Source organism: Zonotrichia leucophrys, chromosome 1, assembly GCF_028769735.1.
Source record: "Zonotrichia leucophrys gambelii isolate GWCS_2022_RI chromosome 1, RI_Zleu_2.0, whole genome shotgun sequence".
Classification (NCBI taxonomy): domain Eukaryota; kingdom Metazoa; phylum Chordata; class Aves; order Passeriformes; family Passerellidae; genus Zonotrichia; species Zonotrichia leucophrys.
In genome coordinates, this window is record NC_088169.1 from 4,880,078 (window position 1) to 4,904,833 (window position 24,756).

A 24,756-nucleotide genomic window follows, 5' to 3' on the forward strand; every position below is an offset into this window, starting at 1 on the left:
TGAAGAAAAGCATTCTCCCTTTCATTTCTTGCTTCCCTTATGCTGCTAATTATTCAGACTCTATTTTGATTTATAAAATGTCCTGCCAGTGTCACAGAGGTGTTCTGAGGACCCTGCCTGAGCAGAGATGTTCCTTTGTTTTTCACACAAGTGCAGAATCACACAAAAGCAGTGGAAGTGATCAGGTGCAGGTATTACTGCTATTACCTGGAATTCCTGCCTTTTGAAATATTATCTCATGTATTTCTGCTGTCTTGGATGTTAACCCTTGAAGGGTTAGGTTTTGGGAGTGTCAAGAACTGCTTATAGGGTTAGAGCCTGGCCTCCTGCCTTGGAAGAGTCAGTTCATGGTCCACATGGCCAAACTGTTCCCCAGGAGAAACTGTTGGAATTATGGGACTTGTCCATGGTGCCATGTGAAGGTTGTTCCTTATAATAATGAAAATTGTTCAATAATTTTCCAAATTCTTGCTGGTGAGCTCAGGCACAGGGCCTGTGAAGCCATTCCATGTGGTTGTTGAATCCAGATTAAAGCTGGATTGATCAAAGTATCTGCACCTGATAAACCCTTGCCCTTTCTATTGTTCTACACACATGTAAAGATGCTGTTATAAATTTATTTTACGCTTTTCCCCCCGAATTTACTTCCCAAAAAGCTGTGAAAAGTCTTTTGAGATGAACTGAGTGTGGTCATCTGTCTCTCTCCAAAAGAGGAAGCTGTGTGCCAAGAGAGGATCCAAAGTAAATTGTGAGGGATCTAGAACTTTTGAAGTTCTTCAGTAGAGATGTGTGTGGGACGTGATAACAATACTTGTGGATTACAGGTCTTTAAAATGAAAAATCTATTGAAGATTTTACTATTTTTTAAAGCATTTTAAACAGGATTCAGTTCCTTCTTTTGCTTGCCACACTTAACTGCTCCTTTGCCTTTGCTTCCGTGGTCTAAAAAAAATTAGTTCCTTTTCTCCTCCAAGTCAGTGAATATCAAATTCTACTTTACTTCCTCACAGATAGGTCAAACTGCAGATTTAGGAAACCTCTGTCTTACTGCTGGTACTCACAGTAGTATTCCAATTTACCCAAAAGGGATCTTTTAGGAATTTTAATAAGGTGTTAGTCTACAGCTATTCAGTTAGTTTTGCATTTCAGTTTTAGATTTGAATTCAGCAGCTTTCTATTTTCTTGTGCCATTTAATACATTCCTTCTCCAGTTAAAAAGTGTTGCTTCTATGCACCAGTCTGAGTCAGGGACAGTGCACTAGATGACATAATATCTTACATTATTTATTTTTTTAAAAAAACACATTGTGAAGAGCTGAGTTTCTGGCTTCTGGATAAAAATGGGGCTTTGACTTTTGGGGTTTTTTAATTTCTGCTTTTTCCTGATTTTAGGAGCAGTATGAATACATATTTTACATACTTAATTTACCTTTTTTTTCCCCTCTCTGGCCAAAATTGAGTTGGAATATATTCTGTTGCCTTGCATTGTAAGTGAACAGCCCGTGCATCAGTGTGTCCTTTCCTTTTAAAGGTCAAGCACATACAGATCTCAAGGGGTGGAGGTGACAGTGAAGTACAGCCAAGGCAGCTGGACTGGAGTGCTGGGCACAGATGTCATCACCATGCCCAAAGGACTCTATGGCAGCTACACCATCAACATTGCCACCATCCTGGAGTCAGAGAACTTCTTCCTGCCAGGGGTTAAGTGGCACGGGATCCTGGGCCTTGCCTACGATGCCTTAGCCAAGGTAAACCATCCCTTCCTTCCTATTGTCTTTCACAAGGACAATAAATGGAATAATCATCGAATATTATTATATAATATATCAATAGAAATGTGTTAAAATCAAGCCAGCTGATGATCTGTCAGCATTAGGCTCCACCCTTCCAGCCACTCCTTCCTACAGATCCTCTGCCTTTGTTCCAGAAAGAATAAACTGGGTTGTGGTGGTACCACAGTCCCATGAGAGGATTTTGGCTTTTTTGGTGATGGAAATGCTGCTTTTAGCTTCTCTGGAATGAATAATCTTTTACAGAGTTTGTAGTACCAGAGTGTGGTTGTGGGATGTGTGTGGAGGGAGGTTTTAGAGCTCTGAGGATGCTTCTCACAACTGGTCCAAGGCAAAATCCTCAGCAGTTCATTCTAGGACATTCTCTGTTCATCAAGTAAAAGTTGAGGTGTGCTGGGGCTCCAGTTGTGGGTTTCTCTGGGTCTGGATTGAAGGCCCTTGAGATGGTGTTTCATGTTCACACTCAGGTGTTTATTATTTCTTATCAGTCAAACAGTCTCACTGCTGTGAGTTCTGCAGCTTTTCATTAGAAGGCACAAAATGGCCAACAATCTCTTGGTACAAGGTCTTTTAAGACTGAACTATCCAATGAAGAACTGACACCTGGATTATTTCCCTTTTACCCCAATAACTGATCCCACAGAGCTGCAATGGGGACTTTTCTGCCCAATTACAAAATGGCACCCAAACCCATGGAGAAGGAGGAAGATGAAACATGAAGAAGAAACCATGGACAACACCCTGTGCCCTCCATCTTGCTTCCATCCACAACATACTAAAAACCTCAAACCGTCAATTTCTCACCAAGTGATACACCTGCACTGCTCTCTATAATCTATTCACACTTTTGTGGATTCCAGTCTATCTTGAAGTTTAGGAAACTCTCCATGAATGAGGGTCAGAGTCAGTGCTGCCCTGGGGGTCAGGGCACCCCAGAGCAGACACAGAAATATTCCCAGTGTGCTCTGGGTTTCCACAAGAGGTGGATGGATAATTCCAGAACAAATATTAGCTGCAGTATTTCCAAGAACACAGAGCCAAGCACATCCTGCTCTTCTAGAGGCAGGAAATTCGGGTAGAAGATTCAATTAAAACCTGAAGCGTATAATCCAAAATGTATAGCCTTAAAGCGTAAAACTGAAAACAGGATTGGAAAATGACAATTGACCATTTTCAACCTTCACATCCCAAAGTGAGAAAGGAGAGAAGGAGAAGAAGGAGAAGGGAAGCTGTTCTCAGACTCTGCTTTGGGCAAACAGAGTACTCAGGGCATTTTTTCTTCCCTTCTTCCAAGGAATTCAGGGTTGTTGGCTTCTGAGGCTGCTCTGGGCTTTGTGTGCAGTGAGAGCACTTGGCTTCTCTGACCTCCCTGCACACAAATCTGAGTTACAGGGAAGTTACAGCACTCCAGTGACTGCAAAGGAAAACAGGACCTGCAGTGTCAGGAAGAACCTGGCCAGCACCCAGCTGGAGAGAAAGTGCTTGGGTATGAAATTCTTCACGAGAAAAGAGGAAATTTGGGCCACTCAACTCAAAGTTCCTTAGAATTCAACAGTGTTGAAAAACTGAAAACCTTGACTTGAAAATTCTGCTTTTTAACCATGGGAAGGAGTGAAAGGCAAGAGTGTTCTAACAACACAAAGATCTTCCCAAACAGAAATTATCATGAGAGTTTCTGCCAAGCTCAAACTCTGTTTTTTGGAAACTGCAATTGAACATTACTCCTGTGTTTTAGGGATTTGGTGGCAGCAGCACTAACAGTGGTCAAGAGTAAAAACATTTTTAAAAACAACAGAAACAGAAAAATGACAGATATTGGGGTTTTAATGGCTTATTATGTCTAGAACCTTCATCAGCTGCTTGTCAGAAATTCAATTTACTCACGAAAAGTGTCCTTGTTTGAATGATTTGCTGATTTCTGCAAAGTAACTTTCAAACGAACCCTAAAATTCTTTTTTTTTTTTTTTTGTTTTGCTTTTCACCACCTTGAAGCCTTCCAGTTCTGTGGAGACATTCTTTGATTCCCTCGTGAGGCAGGCAAAGATCCCCAACATTTTCTCCCTGCAGATGTGTGGTGCTGGACTCCCTGTTTCTGGAAGTGGTACCAACGGAGGTAGTCTTGTGGGTATCTGTCAGTAGGAGAGGGAAAATGTATCTCTGTTCATCTCTCTCCCTCTTTTCTCTGACTATCCTGCTTCTGCCAAATTTAGTGTTTAAAGATATTTTTGCATTTTAAATGTGTTTTGTATTTTTTTAAAGAAAAGCCCTTAGGCAAAATTTGAGTGTTATTTATTTTTATTCTCAATTCTATTTTTTTCCTCTCTCAAGTTTGAGTAAACTTTCATCTTTTAACAAAGAAAAACATGAATGTTGTGGTGTTTCCTCAGGGCAGATTCTGCTATATTTCTCAAACTGAGTAGTCCCTTATGCAGCTGATAAATTTGTTCAATCTCATCAAAATGCTACAGTATTTTTGTTTTATGTGATGTGAAAAGGGGGAGAGGAATCAAGGGTCTTTTCTTTTTTTTTTTCCTCTTTTTTTTTTGGTCAATAACATATTAAAGTGGAAAATCTGTAGATCAGATCTCCTGCTTGCTGTTACTCTGGGAAGTCTTTCCATCATCTTCAATGGGACCATGAATTGGCCCATTCTGTATCTGGAATTGGGAGATGGAATGACTGTTCCCACATGATGCTGGAATAAACATCTCAGCACGGGAGCTGATCACAAACACTTATTTTGAGAAGAATTCACATATTGTAAATGTTTTTCATGTAACTGAAGACCAACAGAGAACTTTCTTAAGTTTAGTTCAGAGTCAGAGCATCCACAAATGCTCCTGGCCCTCCTCTGCCTGGGTTTTGATGGAAGCTAAAAGTGATAGCAGTGACAGGATGAGATTCCATTTTGGATGTGTGTAAGAAAAAATAAAATTTTTTTAGGCAGTATTAAAGCTTTTATGATCTGATAAAACAAATTATTCACTTGTAAGTTTATTATTCTGTCCCATTTTTATACATTGCCTAGATTTATCCACTGAAGATGCTGGTTTTAAAATTAAAACAGTGGAGTTTTCATAATGGAATCAGTGTGAGGCTGTAGGTGAAAAGGCTGATAATTTGGCCCAGTATGGGAATTCCGTTTGAAGAGCAGTCTGTTTAATGTTTCGTACTGCTCTGTTATTGACAGAGAACTTGACACCAAAATCCTAACAAATGATGCTAAATTAAAACTTTGATGCCCCTGAGTATCACAAATTAAACATCCCTCTTTTTTATGTGCACTTGCCCCAAAACTAAACATGTGACTTCTTGTAAAACTAAACATGTGACTTCTTTTAAATTGACTTCTTTTCTCCTGTCCCTTAGGTGCTGGGTGGAATTGAGCCCAGCCTGTACACGGGGGACATCTGGTACACACCCATCAAGGAGGAGTGGTACTACCAGGTGGAAATCCTCAAGCTGGAGGTGGGGGGACAGAACCTCCAGCTGGACTGCAGAGAGGTATTGGCCCTGGGATGTGAAATGCAAGTTGGGCTGAGGGAAAAAAACAAAACAACAAAACTGATTGGTCAGTTTTGTCTTGGCAAGCAGATGTGCTTTGCAGTGTCCTGAGAAGTGAATTAAAGCAATTCTGGTCAAACAAGGGAAATGGGGGGTTTTGGGTTGAGCCTGTAGAGCTGTCTGAGCTCACAGCTCGTGATGGCATGGACAGGAGCAACCCTGGTTTGCTTCCTGAACTTCTCATCCTAGGCTGCCTTTTTTATTTTATGTTCTTGTTCTTCTTTTATTCTTATGTACAAAATCAACTTTTGCTCTCTTGAGGCTGGCAGTTATTATTCCTGATGGATAAGCTTTCTGTTTCTGTTAGGAATAATGTTCTGCTGTATCTAGATCAGTCTAATGAGGCTGTGCTCTTGCAATGTTTATTCCAAAGGCATTTCTTTTTTTTTTTTTTTTGTGGAGGATATATGTGCATGTTTGTGCTTTATCTCTTTCTTACTCTTGCTTGTTGGTATTCATGTTTTGATTTTAGTTCTGTATTTTTTATGCCCCAATTTCTTTAGACATCCTAATTTCATTCTACACTGATGCTCTTAGTTGGAGATCAATGGGATGTGATAAGTTTAAAGTTTTTATAGTTCATATAAATTAAGTGAAATTTCTGATTCCAGTACTACATGTGCATAAATATTATATTCCCATGCAAAATATTGAAATCATATTGCCATATCAATTATTTAAAATGAGTCACAGCATCTTTCAACTCAATAAGCAGAACAAGGTCTATTTAAATGCCTCTCTGTATTGTGCAGTTAGGAAAGCAAAACCACTGGTCCCTTAAAACAAATGTTTGCTTTTCTTTCTTGCCTTAAAAAACAGCCAACATGTTTTTTGAAGGGGAGCCCTTCAGTGCTTTAATACATGCAGTTGCCAGAAAACAACTCACTGAAAAATTCAGCGGTGTGTCAGGAAAGTTTCCTGTAATTGTTGCTCTTTTCTGAGCCAGGGGTTGCTCTCACTGCTGCAGAAGGATCAAAGGAGACCTTCCCACAGAAATTCCAGAGAAATTCAGAGGAAGAGCAGTGAAACAGGAGCAGCGCAAGTGTGCAGAGGATGCATGATTCACTCTGGGATGAGGAGCTCTGTGCCCTCTCTCCTCTCTGTTGTTTCATAGGAAATGGAACATTTTTGTTTCACAGCCTTCACCAGGGACTGCTCCTTTCCTTTCCTTTCCTTGCCAGGGAAAAGCTGTCCCCTTGCTCCAGTGCTGGGAATGTGTCCAGGGCTCCAGCACAGCACTTTGCACTGCTAAATATTAACCAGCCAAACCAAGAAGGCAGAACCAGCTGCTCAGTCCCCCTGTGAGCAATCCCACTACTCCCAGATTTTTGCACAGGTTTATATCAACGGTCAACCCTTATAACTGCCTTTTTTCTTTTCCCCAAGGGTGGGAAAAATACATTTTTCCCATGTATTCCAGGATGCCAGTGATTGTGTATTTTGTGGTACAGATCTGTTAAAATGGACTCCAAAAGGCCTTGGCATTTCTTTCTTTTTTCTTTAGAAGTATTCCCAAGTGTGTAATAAATTATTTCCTGTTTGCTTTTCTGTCAACTCTGTATGGCAGCCCCATAGCAGCTCTTTCAAAAAATATGGAAATATCTGTCAAGAGTTACTTTTTCTGACTTTTTTTGGTGGGTTTTATTTCTGTCACTGCCCTAAAGGGACTCCATGTGACTTGATAACATCCAAACCAGGGTATTTAAATTTCACTTGCTGTTTGACCTCTTCCTAAGTAGCTTAGGCTGTATATCATCCTGTGTCTTATGATTATGCCATAAACATGTCACAGCTCAGTTATATTAATCCTTCTGCCTAAGCTGGCAGCAAAAGTAGTTAATGCAAATAGCTGCCACTGCTACTTGCCTATTTTTTCCCCCCAACACTTAATCATAGTTTTTAAGGAGTCCATGAAAAAAGATTTATCCTTTTAAAAGTTTATACCTCATTGACGGTACCTGAAGTTTGCTGAGGTCTCTTAATTTTAGGGTTGAACAGCATTACAGTAATAAGAGAGGCGTTTGCTCTCTTATGGGTGGTTTTTTGTGCAGATTTTAAGGCAGCAAGACAAACTTCAAGTTTCTTCGTATTTGTTTTTTTTTGTGTTTTAGGGGTTTTCAGCAGTCAAGGGATAAAGGTGTGACATTTGTAGTCTTGAGCCAGTACAGATGTGTAATGAGACCTAATTTTTTCTGCTTATTCTTATATTAGATATGCCAGTCATTAAAACTGGTTGCTGTGTTTAAACTAGAACTGTTCTCATGCTAGCAGAGACCCCGATTCAGGGCTTGGAATTTGCATCAGGGGTTTAACACCTCTCTGCTGAATATCAAAGTGCTTTTGGTCCCTCTCAGAGAGGGGCCAGAATTCACTTTTTTACAGCACTGGCTGTGGTGACACAGTAATTTCCTGACCGGTGCAGATAAACCCACTCTTGTGTCTAGGCTGATAGTATCTGATAGTATCTTGCTTTTTTTTGCCTTTTTTTTTTTTTTTTTTTGCTCTCAGATTTCACTGGAATTGAAGCTGTCAGCTGGAGAGAGCTGCTGACAAGTATGACATGCAGTTCTGGGAAGGCAGCTGCCAAAAAGGAGCAGCTTTGTTCTGCTCAGGAGACACTGGGATCTGCATTACAGTAACTACAGCTTACAACTTCTCTCTCTTTTTTTCTCTCCCCTGCCCAGTACAATGCTGATAAAGCCATAGTAGACAGTGGAACCACTCTGCTTCGACTGCCAGAGAAAGTCTTCAGTGCTGTGGTGCAGGCAATAGCTCGCACATCCCTGGTAAGAAAATGCCGTGAGACCTGCTCAGAAATGTGAAATTCCTCTTCAGGGATCACAGGGGCTTTGAAAGGGGTGTCAGCTCTGCTGCCTGGCTTGCAAGTCGTGGGTTTTGCACCTTAGGGGAGCAGAAATTTCCCTGGTCTAGCCCTGTTAATAAGGGAGAAATTACTTTGATGGAAAGGGGGAGGAGGGAAAAGGGGGTGCACAAGTGTGACCGTGTTCACAGGGATTCTCAGATGAGGGAAGAGACAAGGATCTGACTCCATGTTTCAGAAGGCTTGATTTATTATTTTATCATATATATGATATTAAAACTATACTAAAAGAATAGAAGAAAATGTTTCATCAGAAGACTGGCTAAGAATAGAAAAAGAAAGGATGATAACAAAGCTTTTGTCTCAGACAGAGAGTCCGAGCCTGCTGGGCTGTGATTGGCCATTAATTAGAAACAACCACATGAGGCCAATCACAGATGCACCTGTTGCATTCCACAGCAGCAGATAATCATTGCTTGCATTTTGTTTCTGAGTCCTCTCAGCTTCTCAGGAGGAAAAATCCTAAGGAAAGGATTTTTCATGAAAAGATGTTTGTGACACACAAGTGCAGACAAGAAGTGAGTGTGGAAATGCATCAGAAATAGGCCAGAAATGGTGTATTTTATTCTAAGCATTTCAGAAACACAGACATAATCCCTGTTGCTCCAATTCAAAGTATTAAGAGTGCAAAACTCAGTCTTTTCATTCAAAACAGTGTTTGTAAAGTGGGAGAACCTGCTGCTGCAAGCAATTCCTTTCCAAGTATAATTCTTGGTGCTGTCTAGAATAAATGTCATTCATTAGGATTATTCATATCAATAAAGCTGCTTTTGACCTTCATTATTGAATTATTTATGTTCAAAAGCATCTTTCTTTGGGAACAGAGTGGGCTTTAGCAGTAGGGCCAGGGGATGCTGGAGTTCTCTGTGTGCAGAGTGGCTGAGGCAGCATTTTCTGGTTAATAAAAACTATTCATAAATTTTTGTTCAATACAAGCAACAGCACCAAGAAGGTTAAAGAGGAGGAATAAACACCAGCTATTTTAGTGTGAACAAACTTGACATTTTTGTCATGGACTCACAATCAGCCAGTGGTTTGTTGATGCAAACCACAGGGAACACAGTAAAGCAGCTGCCCCAAAGACAGTGTTTGCCTGTGTGCTGATAATTCAAGATTGAGATCCTTTTTCCTGCTTGATGGAGAGCAGAGATTTGGCATGAAGTGTCCTTCACTGCCTGCAGATGTCCAGGATCTGAAATAAATGTACCAGTTACGAGTTCTCCTCTTTGCACAACACTCAAGTGTTGGCTGGAACAATTTCAGTCCCAGGGGGCAGAATTGAAAGAATCCAGCCCAGGAACTCTTGTAATGTCACCCTGTGGATAAGGAATCCTCCTGGGGAGTGTCACAGTGACCCACATCCCCCTCTGATGCTGTCAGGACATTTGAACTGGGGCCTTCCACCTCCCAGGGAAACTGTGGATAGATCAATAAGGTATTAGAAGGGAACCATTCACTCTACTTAATTTTTTTTTCCTATTAAAAATGCATAAAGCAGCGGTTTTTACTGAGTTCTTTTTAATCTCTAGGACCCCTTTCCCTCCACACAGCCCAGAATTTAGCTTGACAGCTCAAAACAAAGGAGATAGTCTGCTAAATAAGAAAAGTAGTTACAGGGTGCAGGGATGGGATTCCAGCTGGGTAGGAGCAATGTCAGGAAAATGGGTATTTTCACCAATTGTACTGCAGCTCTGTGCTTCTGGCAGGAGATGTACCACTGAAAAAAACAATAAAATCATCTGCTGTAGTCAGACACACTTTTCTGACCACAGGTGAGCCAGGTTAACAAGTTCCTGCTCCTCATAGCTTGTTATGAGCACCCAGCCAGGTGTTATTTCCCCCTCAGACAAACTGGGATAACTGTGTGTGACACATTTCTTTATTCAGCTCAGTTCAAAAACAAGGCTGTGAGCTCTTCAGTGGTGCAGATGGGTTTTTTTAACTTAAATGATTTGGACTGAAGGCTTTCAGGGAGCAGCTGTAATGATGCAGTTTGGTGTTGAAGGGTGGTGATTTTGGCAGATACTACACCTACTACACCTCACTGAGCTGAAGTCAGGACAGCAGGAATATAATGTTCAGTTAAAAAGTTGAACACAGGAAGGCTCAGATAATCCTAAAATCTTTATTTTAACAGCCTTTTGGGGATCATGCACTCAAATCTCCCACATGCATTGCGGCAGCAAGCAGAAGGAAGGGAAAGAAATGCAGTGCATTAAGCAATCATTCTGGGAAATTAAAGCAGGCCCTTAAAGCAGAGCACTTTGTAGGCTTGGCCTGACCTGGCTGGGTGGTACCTTGCAATTTTTCTCAGATCTGCTTTTCAAGACCAAACGGAAAGAGAGGAGAACTGTATTTCTCAGCAGGTTTGGCCTGGGACTCAGCTGTGAGGGAAGAGTGTCCTGCCCTGTGCCAAGGGATGCCCTTCAGCAGGAGCTGAGAGTTCAGGGTAAAAGGCCTGTTCATGGTGGGAAATCTCCTTGTTCACATGAGTCTGGGCTTGCTGAGGCCCAAGAACAGAGCACCTGGAAATGGGAAGGAGTTGTGGGAACCCAGGACACCCCTCTGGCTGTCCTGTATGCGAAGACCCCTGCCAGGGGTCTCAGAGACCCTGGCACAGAGCCCAAGATGCCCCTGTGGGTTTGATTATGACCCATGGAAAAAATTACCAACCTTAGATGAAGATCAGCAAGCCACAACAGTTTAGGCAGAATAATAGTGAATTTATCACCAGGTGAAAAAGAAGATTTTAGGGTTTTTGGTATGGGGGTTCCGGAGGCAAGATGGAGGGATCTGGGCATGTCCAGCCTTTCTCCTTCTTCTTCTGGGCCTTCATCTTCTGCTGTGATGTTGGCACTTTCAGATTGGTTTAGAGTAGAAGCTCACTGTCTAACATAGGTGATAGGTATTGGGAAGGAATTGTAAACATTGTACATGTAGTTTTTAGTATAAAAAGATAACACTGCCCCAGGGGCAGGCAGAGTGCCTGGAACTGTCCTGCTGGATGGACCTCAGCAGGGCAGGAGAAAATTTTTTACAGATAAGATACAATAAACAGCCTTGAGACCGAGAAATTAAGAGCCCTGAGTCCTTCTTCAACTGCCAGGCTGGGAAAAGAGACTTTCCAACTCTTCTTGGGGTCACATTGACCAGAGACCCCGACAGGAGTCTCTGTGCATCCCTAACAAACCCTTCATTGGCAGGTGTGGCAATAGGTGAGTGCCTGTCCCCTGTAAAATGCCATATTTTAATGAATGAGCTGGTGTTTACAGAATAATCCATCTCACAGATAAATACAAGTGAGCAGAGTGCAGAGGCTGGGTTCCATTATTTCCTTCACCCAGATGGGAGCCTTTGGCTGTGCAGCCTCAGACCAAGCTCCTCCTTTCTGCTGCTTTGTGGGGGAACAAGAACCAGCCAAAGAAATGCAGTAAAATGAGGAAGGGTTTTGCTGAGATCTGGCAGCAGGTCACCTTCAGGGAGCAGGAACATTGAGCAAGATGTTTGTCTTAGCCAAACAATCTCTGTAGGGGTTGGCTTTTTGTTTTGTTAGTTCCATGGATATGTTACAAAATACTGTTAATCGGTTTTATTTCAAAAGCATGCCAGGTTGTACTGGTAGGGAGTGACAGGGCTTCAGAAGAAACAGAGGGTGTGTTTCTTTGCTTTACAGCAAACCTTGATTCCCTCAGATGCCAGGAGATTTTTGGCTTAGCCCTTGGCTTCAAAACTCTGAAGCTGTAGGTGCATGAGGAAGGGAGGTGACCTCATATCTCATGATACATTCACGTGGTTTGTGCTTTGGTTTGTGTTTTTTATAGAATGTAAAATGCAAAACCATTGGTGCTTGGTCAGAGGGGAGGGAGGGAGGCAGAAAAATCCCATTGTGGAAGTGATTGCTCAGGGAGGCCACGTGTTCACTGCAGTAGAGGAAATAATGGGACAAAAACGGGGAGAGAAGGGAGAGCCAAACTTGCTTTTGCCTCTTCCCCCTTCTCCAGGTCATGCTGGGTCATGACACACCTTGGTTGGGGTTTGGGTTTTTGCCTTGGTCTTTAAAGAAGCAGCTCAGATTTGTGTTCTTGAATTTCTTCATGAAAATAAAAGTATCAAACACTGGCAGTGATCATTCACAAAAATCTATGAAAGTAGCTGTAACCTCTAAGCATAATTTTGTTTGGTTGGTTTGTTTTACAGATACAAGAATTCTCCTCAGAATTCTGGACTGGCACACAGCTTGCATGCTGGGATAGAAGTGAAAAACCCTGGTCCTTATTTCCCAAACTCTCCATTTACCTGAGGGATGAAAACTCCAGTAGGTCGTTTCGGATCTCTATCCTACCACAGGTCTCTTTGTTTATTCATCTTTGCATTTATTTTTACTATTATAAAATAGTAAATAGTATTATGAAGCACATGCTCTTAAGAAATAAGAGCTGTTTTTAGCATTAACAGGGAACTGGCTTATTGAATGCAAAGGAAACCTTTTTTAATCAAATTTTAAAAATCAGTTTTTAAATATGGAAAATAACAAACTCATCAAACCTAAAAGCAAGAAGGAAAGGGACAAAGCACAGTTTCCCTTTCAGTGCAGTCCATCTAGCTGGGAATGATTTTTTTTCAATTTGTCTGGAAAAACAGACAAGTTTCTGTTTTGTTTTCATGAGCTTTGGCCACATCAGATGTCAATACAGAATGTCTCTGCTTGTTTTGATCTTCTCATTTGGGGAAGGGAATTGATTTGTTTCTCGTGGCATTTTGAGCTGGAGCACTTCTTCTGAATATGAAAATCTTGGCAATGACCCTTTGTGAGCTCTTCACCAGTTTCTGCAACTCGCCTGGTTTATCTTTTATTAATATTCCATCCATTCCATTATATTTAGAATATAATGTGCCACTTTTGTTTTTCTTCTCTGGCTTCTCCTCCCAGTGTAAGTTGCTGTACAGGCTGGTATTGTCTAACATTACTAATACATTCTTTTACCTCAAGGGACAGGCAGGAGCAAAGGAAAGAATGAACCTATTAAGTACATTTTAACTTGAAATATAGTAAAGCCTTATGATAAGCTTTTTCTGTATTGATTATGTAGCTTAGCAATCATTCATCTTCCCCGAGGAGACAGGGGGTGAAATGTGACTTGAATTTATAAAATCTAGAACCTTGCAGCTGACACTGAATGCTCTCTGAATCAACTCCATCCTAATAATTCTTTTAATAACTCTAATTTGAGTTCATCTCCCAGGCTCTGCCTCAGCCATCCTTCCCTTATGGAAAATATGGTAAAAAGTGAAAATCTCGAGAATTTGCTGTTGACCTGTATGTAGTGACTGACTGTGTTCAAATTCATTTTAAAATCCACCAGCTTTACCTCTTTACCTGCCTGTTAGCTTTGACCAGCTTTAAATAATGTACAAAAATCTGTTTGCCCCTATCCATTCTCTATTTCCAGTGGAATTTGCGTGCCTGAACTATAAAAATGAAAAAGTCTGAACTTCTACTTGCTGTGAGGTGTTGCTTTTTATACTCTGGCTTTATTTTTATTTGTATAATTTTTTTTTTAATTTTCCTTTTAACAGCTTTACATTCAACCCATCCTTGTGATAGGGGATAATTTGCAGTGCTACAGATTCGGCATCTCCTCCTCCACAAATGCTCTGGTCATTGGTGCTACAGTCATGGAAGGATTTTATGTCATCTTTGACAGAGCCCAGAGGAGAGTGGGCTTTGCAGTGAGTCCCTGTGCAGGTAAGAGGAAAATTTCTCAGGATTTGTGGAGTGAGGAAAATCAGAGAAACACCTTTGCCACGTATCTGTTGGCAGAAAGTGTGGGTACTCCTGCAGTGTGAAGAGTGTGTTTTAAAGAAATTGCAAGTTATTCACATTTCAAAGGAAGGGAAAAAAAAAAAAGAAAAAAGAAAACCCAAAACTATTGCAACATCTTTTGGCATGAAGTGAATCCGGCTCAGCTCTGGGTATCTGTGCTGGGTTCTTCCCTCTCACAGAGATGATCTTTCTGGGACATCTGTCTGTGTGTGCATTTTCCCCAACAGTTACATCAGATGAGTCCCTGGTTTTAATGTAGCTTCATTTGGGGCTGGTTCCTGCTCTGAGTTGTGCATAAATGGATTCTTCAACCAGCTCTTGAAGTGTGCAGTGAAGTGCCTTTTCTTTTACTGTAAATTGAGCCTGTTCAGCCCCTCAGAAATCGGCAAAGAAAGAGCTGAGGTGAAAATGGGACTCACATTAAGACTCTGTAGTGTTTGTGTTAATTCTAAACAGTTACTTTTCTCATTGTAAGCTGAAAGCCATTAATTTATCAACTGGCTGTGAGGAACCTCATAATTTCTGGCTGATTTTACTGTGCTGGTTAACTTTCATGATTTCTCTTTTCTCACCAAAGGTAGCTAAAACCCAAAAGTTTTGGGGTTTCCTCCCCTTGTTGTTCAGACATTGCTTTGACATCACAATTGGGAGATGAGGGGAAGGATGTGCACCCATATTCAGGTCTCTGTCCCAAGCAGGAATGGTCTGTGCCCTGAAAAACATTTCTCATGCAAACTTCAGGTGAGAAAAGGACTGGAAGTGGCAGTGCTTCTTTAAGGTCTTAGAGAAGGTAAAGGTAGTTAGAACTGGAGTGCTTAATGAAGGGGAAAACAGAGATTCTGGCTGGTTGAGTTGCAGCTCTGGGGCAGTTTTAAAACTTCTTCTCTCTTTCTTTCTTTTTTTTAATCTCTCCATTGTTAACAAGCTCAGACTTGTTGGCTTTGAGCTCACTCTCAAAGAAAATCTGGATATTGATATGAGTTGCTTTATGGACACTTCTGTGAGGTGCCAGGCAGTGATGAAAGACACATTTTGAATGCATCTGGCAGGAGAGTGTAACTGGACAAATGCTGCAGGCCAGGTTTCCCTGCCTTTCATTCTTCCTGGTGCCTCCTGACTGCAGCTGGAACAAGAGTGGAGCTGCCTCCTGCCCCATCCTGCTGCAGGCATCAGTGAGGGGAGGAAGGGGCATCAGACAGAACACATGGACCATGCATGGTCAGCAGGGGACACCAGGCAGCTGCTGTGCATTAGAGCTGCTTTGGTGAGAAAAATAATCTGAGAACCATAATAACAACACTATGGTGTTTGTATTGCTCCCTGCAAGCACAGTTTGACCACTTCAGGTAGTTCTGCCAGAGAGGAAGAACTGAGCTTGCTGAACACAGCTGCCACTGGAATTTCCATGAGCTTGGACATGTGATTACACCCAGCTGGTGCTGCAAGCCATTTCCTCCTGGTCTCCTTGTCCACGTTCTCTGCACATGTCTCACCAGCATCACAGGAACTCGGCTTCCTGAGGAATCAGCTGAGACGAGATGCACGGAGCTGCCAGATTCCACTCACATGAGGCAGATGACATTTTGCTGGATGGTGCCAGTGATGCTGAGTTTCACTCCTTCACAGCTTGTGGTTTCCATATTTAACAGCACTGGGATGACAGAGCCACGGCTGTGAGTGCAGGATGAGGGATGGAGCTTCCCGTGGAGGCCAGCCCTGCCCTCCATAGCAACTGTGTTCATGGCATTTGTTGGGAGCCTTCTAGGCAGCTCGTGGGCATAAATTAAACTGAATTACTGGTGGCTCCAATCTTCAGGAACAGAGGAATGTTAAAGACTGTTCAGTGTGGCTTTGCAATGACTTCTGCTTTCTTAGTGTGAACATTAAATTAAATCAAATTGATTTTGTAAGGTGGTAGAGCTGTACGTGATGATTACACAAATTATGGGAACAGCACTAAAAACCTTAATTTCATTGAACTTCCAGGTTGCTTGGCTAGAAATGAGAACTGGCTTATCCCATATTATTCCTTGGATCATTTTTATTCTCCAGGATGTACCAAGAATGAGGAAAGTGTGACCAAAAGGGGTCCGAGGATGAGGGGGGAGACGAGGATCAGACTCCATGTTTCAGAAGGCTGATTTATTATTTTTTTATATATATTATACTAAAACTATATTAAAACAATGGGAGAAAGGATTTCATCAGAAGGCTAGCTAAGAATAGAAAAAGAAGGAATGATAACAAAGGTTTGTGTCTCAGACACAGTCCAAGACAGCTGACTGTGATTGGCCATTAATTAGAAACAACCACATGAGATCAATCACAGATGCACCTGTTGCATTCCACAGCAGCAGATAATCATTGTTTACATTTTGTTCCTGAGGCCTCCCAGCTTCTCAGGAGAAAAAATCCTAAGGAAAGGATTTTCCATAAAAGATGTATACGACAGGAAAGTTAGATAGTTGCAAGAAGCTCTTCCATTGTAGCAGGAAATTTGCCTTTAACTCATTACATGAAACCCTTTAAGGCTTATTCAGACAAATAATTATGAGTTGCCTGTTGATAATCTAGTATTTACAGGATGACTAGGACAGGTTTTTGGATCAGGTCCCTTCTTGAGACAGGATGTTCAGATCAATGAGTTGGTTTTAGTGAAGCAACCTGGAAATGTTCAAGGCCAGGTTGGATGGGGCTTTGAACAGCCTGGTCTAATGGAAAGTTCCCTGCCCATGGCATGGGTTTAAACTAGATAATTTTTAATGTCTCTTTCCAGCAAAGAAAAAAAAAGTCAGGAAAAAATAAATAGCCCTGTGGAAAAAATTTGGGGTTTTGATAGGCTCTAAGCTGAATGCAAGCCAAGGAAGGTGAAAATGAAATTAAATAACAAAGAGCAACATCTACCAGGGACATTCAGGAACATTGGACATGAGGAGTTTCTTCTTCACCAGGTGGGTGGCACAGCACTGAAACAGGGTCCCCATCCTTGGGGTTTTACAAGGCCTGGCTGGATAAACCTGCAGCAGAACTGATCTGTTGATGCTGACAGTTCTCTGAGTAGGATCCTGGTCTTCCAGGGGCCCCTTTCAATCTGTACTTCACAATTCTATTATGAATTTTATCTAATTCTAGGTTAACTGCTGTTGTAACCACCCAAGTGGGTGAGCTGGCATGTGTTGAGTTCTACACAAATGTTAGAAAATAGCATTTTTCCTGAGGCACCTTTTTTGTCCTGTAATTATCAACAATGAAGAAAATCTCATTTATTCAAGGTTATACAAGTAGTGTAGTTAGGTACTACCAAATATTCTAAAATAATACATCAAAATCCTCTAATTCAGTTAATGTGTAATATGCTGAGTGTGTGACTGTTAGTTTATGTTAAGGGCTTCTTTGAACAATTTAGGCAAATTTCCTCTCAATTTCCCTGGAGGTGGAAGAGTGTGAGGGAAAACTTTTTTCCCTTTTGGAGGGAAGAAAGCAGAGGCTGTGCTGCTATCAAGCATTCTCAAAATGCAATTTAAAATGTCAGCCACTATGGCAACAGTTTTGTGTTGTCTTCTTTAATAGGAGTAATTATTGTGCTGGAGCCAAATAATGAGTAATTAGAGACTGTTTATTTTCAAAGTAATTTCCAAGGTGGAAAATTGTACTGCTTTTTCTTCCCCCCCTCCCAACTTCTTCAAAATACAACTAAGTAATGATATTTAGACCTTGCATTTGAAATTGGTGTTAAATGTGGTTGAGTTTGGTGCTGCTGCTGAACTTCATAGAGAGAAACCAATGGTGTGAGGGGGTGAGATGTCCAGAAGAAATAATTGCATAAGAAATTGCAAAGTGCAATCCTGGGGCTCTGGACAAAAAGGATTTCTTCCACAGACCTTTCTAGGCAGAGTTTTTACCATCTAATGAGTTTGGGGAGTGGGTGTTTGGTTATTCACCAGTACCAGGGTCCTCGTGGGTGCAGCCTCGGGTGCCCCCAGTTCACTCTCACAGCATATTCCTGCTCAAGGAGCCTTCCCACACTTAGGGTGGAGAAAGGGCTGGTTCAGATGAGTGATTCCACAGAAAATTCCTTGTTTGGGCATTTTGTTTGTCGTGAAGGCTGGTGTCCCATCTGATTTGTGAGTTGCAGCCTCCCATTCCCTCCTCCAACACCAACGGGGCTGTGAGGGACAGGAGTGAGGGTGCAGGATTGCCCCTTTCAACACCAGCCCACAATTGAATTGAATTGAATCTAACAAAACCTAAATCTTAAAATAATACAAGGTCGTGTGAGGCTAGGCACTGAATAAAGACCAAAATCTATGCAGATAAAGCAACCAACCTATTCTGCATTTTTTTAAAAACCTGAAGAACCTTAAAGGTTAGCTTTGCAAAATCCAGGCTCCCTCCTTCCTTCCAAGGGGGTAGTTTATGGTAATCTCTTTAAATGTGGTTTCAGCAGTTGTGACTAAGATATGTGAAAATAAGAGATGCAGTTTTTAGTAGTGGGATCACTTCCAATCAGGCAAGAGTGTGCCTGTATGTAAAATGTGTGAGAAACAGACAGGACAGTTAAAACTGGGGCCCTCATGAAAAAATATTCAGATGTGTCATGGAAGTGGCTGACTAGAGAAGTGAATAATCACTGCTTCCTTGCCTTAACTTTGTCATCATTTTTTGAGTTGCTGGTTAGTTCTGCTGGCCCAGCACCATTGCTCCTTCATGTCCCTGTGCCTCACTCCTGACACTGATCTTCCTCTCATCCACTCCCCTTTTGTGGATATCTGTCACCCAGCTCTCCTGCCTCACCTCCCCTTCCTTCTGGATTTTCATCCCCAAGAGGGTCCGTGCTGCTTTCCACACTGCACCTTGTGTTTAGGGTAAAGTCCTTTCAGGTGTCTGTGAAGCTGATGAACCTTCCTGCTGCTCCCTAAGACATCAAACACAGAAGAGCAAAGAATCACCTGAGGTGCTTTTCCAGTTGTTGGAAATGCAAAAAAAACAAGCAAAAAGCTGCCCAGGCCCTGCCCGACAGCAGGGTGGATGTTGTAGGATATTTAAATAGGTATTTTTGAATGATTAGTGCAGAGGTAAAAAAGTGATCTAATGGTTTGGGCTTGACTGATTGAAATGTCTGTCCTCTCCTGGACAGCCTGTGGAGATGTGGGAGAGTCACAGTCTCCTTATGCTTCAGAGTCCCTTTTCATAAACATGGGATTCTTTTGTTTTGTCTTGCATTGAAAAGCCAGGTGTCTGCTAAGGAAGGCAGGAACCTCCTCAGAAATGGAAAATGTAAACCTCCTCCCTCTGAATTATTATGATTTTGAAAATAAAAGGCTTTCAGGTAAAGATATGGGAGTAAGAATAACAGTTCTTTATTAGGGAAGAAAATAAAATAAAAATGCAGTAACACAAAACAGCCTGCCAGAGCCAGAGCAGTCCCTGCCCCCTGTGTGTCAGGGGGTGTCCCAGCCCCATCCCATGGGGGCTCAGCCCTCCTGCAGTGCCAGCTGTGGCTCTGCTGCAGCAGGGATCCTGCACAAGGGGGGAGTTTTCCTCTGCAGCTCGGGGCTGCTGGAGATGGGCCTGGGCTCCCTCTGGAAATGCAGGGCAGCAGAAAGCTGCTCCTCTGGCAATGCAGGGGGCAAAGGCTGCTGTGCTGTGCCAGGCTCAGATTGGATCCAGGTAGGAATGCTTGGCTCCTCCCCTGGGCGGAGCATCTCCCATGGGATGCTGGGATTGGATCAGCCCTGCAGGGACACTCAGTGGCCATGGACAGCAGAGATCTCCTGGAGGGAGGGTTGGCTGTGGGAGAGAGAAAGGAAAAACTGCCCCATGAACAGGAGAGAACTGCCCCACTGATAGGAATAGAACACACACACCCATTTTCAACCTAAGACACATTTTAATTGCAATGAGAAATGTGGTAAAATGTGACCGTGTTCACAGGGGTCTGAGGATGAGGGAAGAGACGAGGATCTGACTCCATGTTTCAGAAGGCTGATTTATTATTTTATGATATATATTACATTAAAACTATACTAAAAGAATAGAAGAAAAGATTTCCTCCGAAGGCTAGCTAAGAATAGAATAGAAAGAATGGTGACGAAAGCTTCTGTCTTGGACAGAGTCCGAGCCAGCTGACTGTGATTGGCCATTAATTAGAAACAACCACATGAGACCAATCACAGGTGCACCTGTTGCATTCCACAGCAGCAGATAATCATTGTTTACATTTTATTTCTGAGGCCTCTCAGCTTCTCAGGAGAAAAAATCCTAAGGAAAGGATTTTCCATAAAAGATGTCTGTGACAGTAAAACTCTAGTGTGTTGAGATTTGTGATGACAGAGGGATGTACAAGTACTTTGTAATGATGTTTGCAGACCTGATCCTTTCCTTTCTGTGGCTCCCCAGAAGTTGACGGCGCGCCCGTCTCCGAGATCGAGGGCCCTTTCACCACAGCAGACGTGGCCAGCAACTGCGTCTCCAGCGTCTCCTTCCACGAGCCCGTGCTCTGGATCGCCTCCTACGCCCTGATGAGCCTGTGTGGGGCCATCCTGCTGGTGCTGATCGTGCTGCTGCTCATCCCACCCCGCTGCCAGCACCGCTACACCGACAACGACGTGGTCAACGACGAGTCCTCCCTCGTGCGCCACCGCTGGAAGTGAGGGGCTGGATCCCAAAAACAGACTCAAAAACGGGACCAAGGACAAAGAGCTCTGCCAAGGGGGAGAAGCCAATGCCTCCTCAGTCCCTCCTACGTTCCTAGAAAACGCTGTTGAGATTCCCACCAAATCCCCTGCATCGTGACTTTTATAGCTTTATTTTCTAACACCGGTTCTGAACCAAAGCACTGTTAACCACCTCTGAAGTGCTACGGTACTGGATTTGCTACTGCAGTACAAGGAGCCTTTATGCTCTCTACAGTACCTTCTTTAAAAAAAAAAAAAGGAAAAAAGTTAAAAAAAAAAAGATAAAAAGCCACACCATGATGTTCTTCCACTGTCTGAACAAAATTGTCCATCTCTCTTACACAAAAAAAAAGGAGCTGTCAGTATTTTCTAACTAATCGAGCCCTGACTGTAGAAAAAGAGAAAAAAATAATAATCTTTCTAATTAATTGCATTAAATGAATACTGCTTTCTGTTTACATCAGTTCATTTTGAAACTGTGCTTATGGTTTGGGGGAGGGAGAAAGGTCTGACTTAAGCAGCAGAGAAAAAGCAAGGGAGATCAAGAAGAAATATTGTCTGTGGTTTCTTTCCCTCAAGATCACTGCTGCCACTTGAGAGGGTCGCCCTCCCTGAGAGCTGTAACAAAATATAGTCCAAGGTGGTGAAAACTGGGAAACAAACTTGTTCAGCCTTAGAGTAAAACAAGACTACCTCTCTTAATTTACAAGGATGCTACCACTGGTGAGTGTGTGGATTAGAACTGGTCTTGAAGCACAAAAGATGCTCCATACAACCAAATGGAACTACTTGGCTTTGAATTTTTGGGATTTTATAAAAATCAATACTTCATGACTTTCCACTTTGGTGCACCAAAAAAAAAAAAAAAAAGAAACCTTTCAGTTTCCCCCTCTTGTGTGGGGTTTTTGTTGGTTTTTTTCTGAGTTTGATATTTAGAAAAGGCTGATCTGCATATCTATGGACAGACAAGACAGCAAGGTCTGTGTTCTGCTGTATTTCTAGAGAGAGTGTAACAGAAAGAAAACAAAATAAGAATGACAACTTTTTTTGTTTGTTTTAATTTGGCTGAGCTCAGCAACCTAGAAACTCAAAGGAGAAGCACCTGTCTTTATGGACAGGCTGTGAAGTGAAAGTTTTATGCTGGCTTGTTTTTCAGCTTGAGATGTTCGGTTTGGCATCAATCAAATGAAAAGTGTGTGTGTATCCTGGCTGAAAACAAACACGTGGTGGGACTGGAAACAATAGTGGGAGAGAGCAGGGGAGGGTGTATTGACCAGACTTCCATCCTGCAAGTGCAGATCATCATGCTGAGGTAGGAATGAGGTGTTTTCTTTGCAGAGAGGACAGTTTTTCTTTTCTCTAGTTTCAGGCTTCTCTGTAACACTGGCCTAAGTGTTTGCATTGGAAAGAGTGCAAGGCTGAGGGGTTTTTTATACATTTAAAAAAAGAAAAAAAATACTCATTTTCATTTTGATAGCAGAGCAGTTTGCATATCTGTATGGGAAATGGGGAAATAAAAAAAAAGCTTAGCTCTGAATTTCTCAATCCCTTTCCTAGACAATTTTCTGCCCAAAATCCCTTCATATAGCTCTGTTATTCACACTGCCTCTGCATCTGACTCTGCATGGAATAAGGAAAGATTTTTAATTTTTTTTTCAGGAATGGTGCATTTACAGAGGTGCACATCATGTGTGTGAAAATAAAACACTGTGGGTTTTTTTTTTACCTTATGTCTTTCATGTCATAACTGGAAGTGCCTGTGATTTTCTTTTCAATTCTTGCACTTTCAGATTGCTTGGCTCAGTGGAGTAAAATAATTGATGCTGTGATTCAACGTCTGAAAATGATTTCTTGTGGAATTTGAAGTTGGAAACAGGAAGGAATTTTGAGCTTGTCTCCTTCTTCCTCTGCCTCTTAGTTTCTAAGAGGAGAAAAATTGTGAATTACATGAAATAAGCCATAGAGGTTAACTGTTTTCTCAGTGTTCTATTTTCCATATCTCTTTATTAATATCTTTTAATTAAGAGTTCCACGTCATCCTCCTGGCTTTGGTTTTACACGTAACAAATAACTTCAGAGTTGTATTCCCCTTTTTCTACAGTATGGCAATAGAAGTTATGCTTCTGTCACTTGTTTCAAACAGAAACACCATATGGATTTTGGATGGATAGTGTTAAACAATAAACCCTCTTTCAATTCAGAAAGTGAAAACAACTTGTATGCTCTTAAAAAGTTTCATCATTGCTCCCTTCACCTCAGAACCTCCTATGTCCTCACCACAAAGAATTTTAGGAAGGAATTTATTGGGAAAGGTTCTGAATAGGCTTTTTAAAGAGATTTCTTCTGAGCTGGTGAACAAATTTTTGTTGAAAATCCCACCAAATACCCTGCATCGTGACTTTTTGGATTTCGTATAAAAGATTTAAGTATTACCCTTTCCCTTTGAATGTCCTTGGTCATAGATATTTTAAGGGAAACACTTGAATTAAGAGGAGCAATAACCAAGTAGAAATACTGATATATTCTTGAGTTTTCCTGGCATTCCTTCACACTAAAAACGTGGCTTGTAGTAAAAATGCTGTGAGTGACACCTGCGAGCAGCACAAACTTCATCTGGGCTTGTAAATTGATAGTTACAGTGGCAGAAATTCAGGTGAGCATTGCTTTGTTGCTCTGGCAACAAGGAGAGCAATGGAAACCCTTGAGGGTTCATTTTTAGCCTACAACACATTAAGAAAAATAATGCTCTTGAGCAGTTTTGTGTGGAAGATGAAACACAGTGATAGACTACACTATAACGAAGTGTAGTCACTTGGTAACTCACAGTGATCTCTTTCCCTGATATATTTCAAAAAAATATATATGTTGTGAGGTATATTATGTTCCTGTTAACTTCAGGTGTAAGAATAAACCACACCTTAAGAAGAAAAAAAAAAAAAAAAAGGAGGGAAGGGGAATGAAAAAAAGAGTATTGAATAAAGCTGGTACAGAAAAATATCCGTTATTATGAAAGACAGGATGCTCCAAATCACAGCTCTCCGAACCATCCCTTGTAAGAAATATCAATATTTCTTGCTGACCCATCTCTCCCCTGATGGGAATGTAACACCACGTCCTAGGAAAGTGTCAGGAAGCTGCATTGCCCTGGCTGCAGCCTTGCAGATAATTTAAAACCATTGGTGCCATCACCAGGGATTGGAGGGGGTGTGGTTGGAGTTCCAGTGGTTAAACCCAGCCCAGCCCTGGGAATAGGTTAATTCTATCCCACTGCCTTTTAGAAATATTGTCATGGGTATTTTGGAGCAATTTAAATGCTAAGGGAAACAGATGAAGCATTTTAATGAGGCTTTTGTTCAGGCGCTGTAAAAGCAGTTAGATGGAGGGGATTGTTCTGTTTTTAAGGTGAAGGATTGTGTTTAGGATGTGCATGTTGAGTCATCCTAAATGTAATGGATCAAGGGGTTTTGGTATCTCCTGTTGTCAACAGCTATAAAATTCATCAGCAAAAATCACCCTGATCCAGTTCCTTGCTGTGTATTGGCTGCCTTTGTCTTACTGAGGGATGAGCCATTTGTCTACCAGGCTTTTCCTTTTAAATATTAAAAGGCTTGTGAGAGTTGCATAGCTCTGCACATTGCCAGGGAGAGAAAGAGAGATCCTTAAATTTTCCAGTATTAAAACATGATTGTGCTGCTGAAAGTTTTTTTGATTTCCATAGGGGTTTCCAACAACTGGGCTGGTGTTGGTTGTCATATCCTCATCCCAGACACAAACAGAAATAGCAATATCAGTGATGTAATGAAAGGTGTTGGTACAGGGCCCTATGGAGGTGCAATTAAAAGGAATTGCAGAAAGAAAAATAAATAGGATGCCTTTAGTTTTATTAAAAATTGCAAGGGCATAACAGATTGATCCTTTTCAGAGAAGGCTGTACTTTTTACCAATACATTAGTTCCTGTCAAACTTGACTCTCTGATTGATAAATTGTTCATTTCTGGCTACTGTTGAGAGAAGTGAAAA

The 24,756-nt window shown here is 41.6% G+C and overlaps 1 protein-coding gene across 1 annotated transcript in view; it reads left to right on the forward strand.

Moving 5' to 3' along the window:
* Window positions 1-21,610, forward strand: part of BACE2 (beta-secretase 2) — a 53,580-nt gene extending 31,970 nt beyond the window's left edge. The window contains exons 3-9 of the mRNA XM_064705558.1: window positions 1,532-1,748; window positions 3,783-3,911; window positions 5,160-5,294; window positions 8,039-8,140; window positions 12,433-12,582; window positions 13,813-13,981; window positions 20,459-21,610. Coding sequence (XP_064561628.1) covers window positions 1,532-1,748; window positions 3,783-3,911; window positions 5,160-5,294; window positions 8,039-8,140; window positions 12,433-12,582; window positions 13,813-13,981; window positions 20,459-20,712 — 1,156 coding nt within the window. The 3' untranslated portion in view covers window positions 20,713-21,610. The remainder of the gene's footprint in view (window positions 1-1,531; window positions 1,749-3,782; window positions 3,912-5,159; window positions 5,295-8,038; window positions 8,141-12,432; window positions 12,583-13,812; window positions 13,982-20,458) is intronic.
* The last annotated feature ends 3,146 nt before the right edge of the window (window positions 21,611-24,756 follow it).